At 33.9% G+C, this 6567-nt stretch overlaps 1 protein-coding gene across 1 annotated transcript; it reads right to left on the bottom strand.

Moving 5' to 3' along the window:
* Positions 1 to 1269: 1269 nt before the first annotated feature.
* On the bottom strand, positions 1270 to 2424 carry LOC110868806 (probable membrane-associated kinase regulator 4). Its single transcript, XM_022118060.2, has one exon. It carries the CDS (start codon positions 2380 to 2382, stop codon positions 1435 to 1437), a length of 948 nt encoding a protein of 315 aa, XP_021973752.1. The 5' UTR covers positions 2383 to 2424; the 3' UTR covers positions 1270 to 1434.
* Positions 2425 to 6567: the final 4143 nt, after the last annotated feature.

Raw genomic sequence — 6567 nt, 5'->3', positions numbered from 1 at the left:
AGTCCAAGATAGATAAATTAATCTGTTAAATAAAAAGATAAATGCAAGATTAAAGGTAAAGGTTGCTTAACTATTAGTCATTTTGTTTTAAAAAAATATCTAATTAACTAATTACAGGGTCGGCCCCAAGAATGCTTAAAAGACTTGGGGCCCGGGGCTAGTAAAAAAATCGGGACCCTGCAATCCAATTAGGTTTGAACTTTTATTTGGATTTAAATTTTTATCGGGTTTAATTGTTTAACTAGTTGAGTAGTTGGGCCTATATTTTAACCCTTTATGATTCTTGGAAGTTGAAATCGTAATAATTTTGGACATATACACTCAAATAACCTTTTATTCGGACTCTTGGCAAACCAATATCTTGGCAAATAACCAACATCATAGGACTAAGGATGGTAAAAATACCCGAAACCCGACACAAATGGGACGGGTATATCCGATACCCGACGGGTATTGGGCCGGGTATGGGATTAGTTTTAAAAATTTTCGTGGGTATGGGTCGGGTATGGGATTAGGTGATACCCGACCCGATTACCCGAAACTACATACCCGTTTACCCGAACTATATACCCGATCATATACTCGCTTTTTTTAATTTATATTTTTATTTTATATTAACTTTTATCTATTAATGATTTATTTTAGTATGTTCATAGTGTGAAAAAATAAATTTTCTTTTAATATATATATATATATATATATATATATATATATATATATATATATATATTTGATAATGGTATTTATATTTTACATGTTGTGAGGTATATACATATAAGTGTATAAGTATTATAAAGTTATTATTAATTTATGATAGAACTTATTTGGAAATCCCAACGTATATCTTTTAACAAACTAATGGGTATACCCGATACCCGCGGGTATACCCGATACCCGATGGGTAATTACCCAACAAATACCCGACGGGTATTGGGCTGGGTATGGGATACGATTTTACAACCGGGTATGGGTATGGGATTACCAATACCCGACCCGAACCCGACCCATTGCCATCCCTACATAGGACTAAGTTGATTTCAAAGTTTTTTTTTTAACGGCAAATGTTCCACTACTCTAATTTCCATCAATAATTCTAGATTACTCTCTCGTGCAGGTTTGAACCTGAGACCACATAGGCGTTAAATAACTATATTTTTAACATTTGTATCATCAACGTCAAGATTGTTAAGTCTTTGTAAGGATATTTAAGTGAACTAATTTCTTAGTGCATTGAACAAGAAGTGGCGAATCAAATTATAACATACAATAGCCAAATTTTATCATATTCTCATTGTATGTAAACTTAGTTACATACCATTTGGTTCATATGTAGTCCACATGTTGTAAAGTACAAGACACCATGCAAGTTTGAATCTTTGCACATATGACACAAAATTTTCAAACTTATAACAAAGGTCTTTTTTTTTCTTTTTGTCAACCCCTACAAAGTACTTGCCTTTCTTGATCATCACATACAATTCTTGAAGCTGCTAAAGAACAAAAACCCATGTCACTTATGGTCTTATTTCTTGAATGCAATTGTTGCTGTGACATTTTGCAATGAGCAATTGCACTTTGTATCTGGTTTTCGATCTCAGAACTCGTGTTGATTCTTCTATGCTGAACTTGCAACTCAATAGAGCCGTTGGGATTACTCGAATTATTTGATATCGATGAAGGCCCAGCTGGTGAAGTGATTGTAGTAGAAAATCTTTTTATCATTGCACCAGAAAATGATCTTCTGTGACGATGACCACCGGCATTGTTACTATCAAGTTTTTCTTTCTTCTTTCCATTAGTTCTTGGAAACTTGCTTCGAGATACATCCGAACCACCCGATTTACCAAAGAAAGACTTGAGATAATCTTTAGATGCTTTTAGTTTTGATCCCAGAGAAGATTGTTTAGTGAGGTTAAGCTTTTTGGTCCAAGATTTTTTAGGGTTTTCAGTTGAAGTATCAAGAAAGTAATCTTCTGGATAGAGTTCTCTACTAACCTGACATGAACCCGAAGGTGACACATTGCAAGACCCGAAAGGGGTATTTGAGATAGGGGTGGCGTAGGCGCTCGTGGCTAATGGGGTGCTGAAGAAATCTTCAAAAGTGTCCTGGTTTTTGTCTTGGAGTATCGTTTCAACCATTTGTAAGCGCGGTGGGAGATGAAGGGGAAGTAGTTTCCCTTTGTAGAAAAGCTCATCAGCCGGAGAAGTTGTTGTTAATTCTCTGTCTGATGAGCTTGAAAACATTTGGAACTCGAATTCGTTTATTGAATCCGAGTGACAGAATATATTTTTGTACGAGCTTACTTCCATGTCTATGTATTCTTCTTCTTCGTCTTCAACATCGTTGTAACAAAAAGAATCGAAAACCGAATCAACAGCCATTGTGATCAAAGCTTAGGGTAGGGAATGATGTGTTTGAAAATGGTGTTTTAGAAAGGATTTAGAGATGCTAAAGGGTACGTGCTAAAGCTCTTATATAGACTTTTGTTACATGTTAATGTATGTGTGATAAACATATTAAAATAAGTTGATGATTATAAATATATTAAAGATGTTTTCTTGTGACCGAACTTGATGCTTCTTTTGGGGGGTTTTCTATTTTGAGGGGCAAGAGGAACTTGTATTTATTTATTAACATGATATGCTAAAATAAATGAACCAAAAATGCTAAATCTTATATGACATGTGACTGGACAATATAAATATACTTTATATATAACTATTAAACTGATATCTAAAAAAGTAAGAGAGAGATCTATAAATTTATGTTTCTATTCTAATTTTTAACTTGTTATGGTTATAGTGTTACATAGAATTGAACATCAAGACTTGTAGTGGAATTTCAAAAGGAGTTAGGCCCTAAGTATATATTGACATGTGATAATATGGGATGTATCTTGCATATAGTCTAATCCAATACTGATTCTGGTTTTATTGCTAGATATATCAATATCTAGAGTTTAATGTTTATAAGAGTAGATAACATGCACTCTACGGAAAGAGATTTTTGGTCCTTGCTCGTGTATTAAGTCGATCACTCTAGTTGTTGTCATACGACATAGCTAGAGTTTCATGACTGTAATACTAGATAACAGTCGATTACAAAAGGCGAACTTTGGTTCTTGCCTTTGCGTAGATTAAGCCGGCCGCTCTAGTTATTATCCAACCACGTCAAAACGTATCTTCATATGATTATTATTTTTTTTCTTTCTTTCTTTAATTGGTGTTTTACCAACAATTTCAGTTGTTGGGTGAAAATTCAATCCTATATGAAAAGAATGAATGTTTATATATAAGCTTATGGATTACTTCCTCTAATGCCAATTGTATTACAATGAAACTCCATGTGGTCGTATCAAGTGCTGCTAGAGCTATGGCTTAGCTCTAATGTGGATGATGCATGTATTATGTATATGGTGCAACCTCAATTTGAACTTGGTTCTATGATGGAATGACCAAGAGTCGTTCTTCAGAGAAGGTGGATCCCTATTAAAAATCAGTTCCTGTGCCTTGTATCGAAAATATTCATGATCTGGACCCAATCACCTAGTTTGTCCCAAGAGTATGGATTCGATGGAAGGATTGTTGGATACAAACTCAGGGGTTGTTTAGCAACTTCTGAATAGGTAAGTGTTGCACCCTGAATAGGTAAGTGTTAAACCAGTAAGATGTCTGAAACATTAAAAGGAGCCAGTATAATGCTTAATCGTTCAGAGACAAATGTCTGACCAATTTAGATAGGAGGTCTTAACCATTCAGACTTTGTATAATGCTTAACCATTTAGAGGCAAATGTCTGAACCATTTAGGCATCTGCTCGCGAAACAAACAGTCTGAACCAGTAAGATATCTGAATCATTAAAAGACAAAACAAACAGCCCCTCAATATTATTGAAAAAGAAAAAGAGAATGGCTATGTAGTTCCTTTATTAACCAATAGGTTTTAAAATGATTTATCATCAATTATGAAATAGTTTTAAAATGATATATCATACAAGTACATCAATTATGAATACTTTTTGTCTCTTTTACCTAGGAAAACTATTTCAAAATGTTTAACTAAAGAGTTTTAATAAAACGTTCTTAAACTTCAATAGTTTTTAGGTTCAAAATGTTAATAGTTTGTTAATCTGAATACTGAAGATCAAGTAAAATGTCAACCTAAACATGTCTTGATAAACACAAATTAAAAAAACCATCCCATTTCTCAATACCTTGTTTTATGGTAGAAGTGTGTGTGGGATACACACCAAGAGTGTGAAATAATGAAATCTTGTGTGGCAATTGATCAATGGAAATGAATATAATAATATGCATAAAGAAAAAATGGCCAACCATCTCTTTATGCTTTTCCAACTTTTACTGGATTCCTGCTTTGTTTTTTTCTTTTTAACCTTCTCCACTTCTCTTTGTTTTCTGTTACGTTAAACTTGTGTTTGGTTTTCTCTATATTATTATTCTCTTGCTTTCAAAACATATGATATGTGATTTCGAAATATAATTTCATAATTAGTGATTATGAATAGGGTTGTAAACGAACTGAATATTCAGCAAGCAGTTCGTGAACTGTTCGGTAGAAAGTTCGTTTATGTTCGTTCGATTAGCTTAACGAACGAACACACGAACAAAAAAATTTGTTCGGATAGCTTAGCGAATGAACATGGACAAAGGTCTTGTTCGTTCGACTGTGTTCGTGAACGTTCGATAATATGTTCGCTTACATTCATCTGTTCGTGTTCGATTTATATTAAAAAAAAATTATAAATCTTTTATCTAAACATACTGAAAACTTGAAATCCTATTTTTTTCTAAGTTAGCTAAAAGTTGGGCATTCAAGACGTTTTTTGGGATAATTCTGTCTATGTTAATTAAACTTTGAATAATTATGTCTAAATTTGTTAAACTTAATTCATCATTTGGTGGTTGTAGTAGACTTCTTGTGTTTTGATTTATCATTTGATGGTTGTATTTAACTACTTATGTCAAATGTTTGAGGTTAACAATGTTTTTAGTTTTTATTTTCAAGTCAAAGGTTCGTTACATTCGTTTTGTGTTCGAGACCAATGTTCACGAACTGTTCGCGAACAACTGAATTTTCTTAACGAACAAACACAAACATAAACTTATGTTCGGTATGCATTTGTGAACAGTTTGCGTTGTTTGTGTTTCTTCAGTTTGATTACAACCCTAATTAAGAATTAACCATCGATTTTATTAAATCAATAAATGCTCCACAAAAAAAAAAAAAAAAAAAAAAATTCTCTTCATAATAGATTCACTGAAAAAACGGTTAAGGGGATTAAAAATTTGTTACCGACGGAAATGATCTAAACATAGCGACGCAATGAAATGGTCGTAAAGTAGATATGTTATACAAAAAAAAAATCTAAACTCAAGAACTAACCAAAAGTATTTAAGCATTACTTCCCACACGATTAGTACGGATTTCAACAATATATGATACATTGAGGAATGGTTGATTTTAAATTTTTAATAATCTTAATTATTCGTCGTTGGCCGCCAACAGCCCCAACTTCAAAAATAACCACTGTCAGTTCCAACTATTAACATATTGACCTCCAATGGACCCTGACTAACAGATATTAACATATTGACCTCCAATGGACCCTGACTAACAGAACCCTAACGCCATTAGTCTCCGGTCGCCGGAAACGTTTTTAGCCGGAAAACTCATTCTTGGCCGGAAAACTCAACATTTTCGGCCCAAAACTCTTTGTAACCTTATTACGGACCTTTAGGAACCCTTTTTCTAGTAAAAGCCCCAATTATTGATGTCACTGGAAAACTCCTTTTTGTCGCCGGAAAACTCAACTTTTTGGCTGGAAAACTTAACATTTTCGTCCCATACCTCTTTGGAACCTTAGATCGGACTTTAAAAACCTTTTTCTGGCCAAAAATGGTTTTCCGGCGAGTGAAAACTAACGGCGTTATGGTTCTGTTAGTCATGGTCCATTAGTGGCCAATGTGTCAATAGTTGGGACTACTAATGGTTATTTTTTAAGTTGTTGAGATTATTATAATCCAATATTTCATACATTTAAATAAAAGAAAGAAGTATAAGTCCAAGATAAAAGTAAACTAAATTCTTAGATTTGAAGTCTTTACTATCATACAAAAAATATAACATAAATATCATTAAATTAAATGTTGGATGATTGTGTTCTTGTGCAAGCTTTAAGCAATGTAATGATGCAAGTGCATTTATAGAACGTGTGGAGCAGGCTGCCTCCCATGAATGTCTAATAATGGTCCACTTTAGTGCATCTCTTAGACAGCTTTAAACAATACATCCCTCACTTCCCTTGCCTTATTTTTTTCTTTAGGATTTTTATACAAATAAATCACAAAAGTTATGTGACTCCATAGTTGCATCAACAGTTATGTCACTCCACAGTTGCATATCTACTTTTATTTCTGTCAATGCACAATTGCACACGTAAATACCGCCATACATGATCCGGGTCGGGGTCGTGACCATGCGAGTCGACAAGGGGTTGGGACGGGTCGAAACTTTGCGGGTCGGGTCGGCAGGCGATGTCCAGGGTGG

Source organism: Helianthus annuus, chromosome 7, assembly GCF_002127325.2.
Source record: "Helianthus annuus cultivar XRQ/B chromosome 7, HanXRQr2.0-SUNRISE, whole genome shotgun sequence".
Classification (NCBI taxonomy): domain Eukaryota; kingdom Viridiplantae; phylum Streptophyta; class Magnoliopsida; order Asterales; family Asteraceae; genus Helianthus; species Helianthus annuus.
The sequence above is the reverse complement of the archived record's forward strand: the minus strand, read 5'-3'. Positions and strand labels throughout refer to the sequence as shown.

Bases quoted from the DNA above. Each gene is read 5' to 3' on its own strand.
- LOC110868806 (XM_022118060.2), bottom strand. From the start codon at position 2,382: ATGGCTGTTGATTCGGTTTTCGATTCTTTTTGTTACAACGATGTTGAA.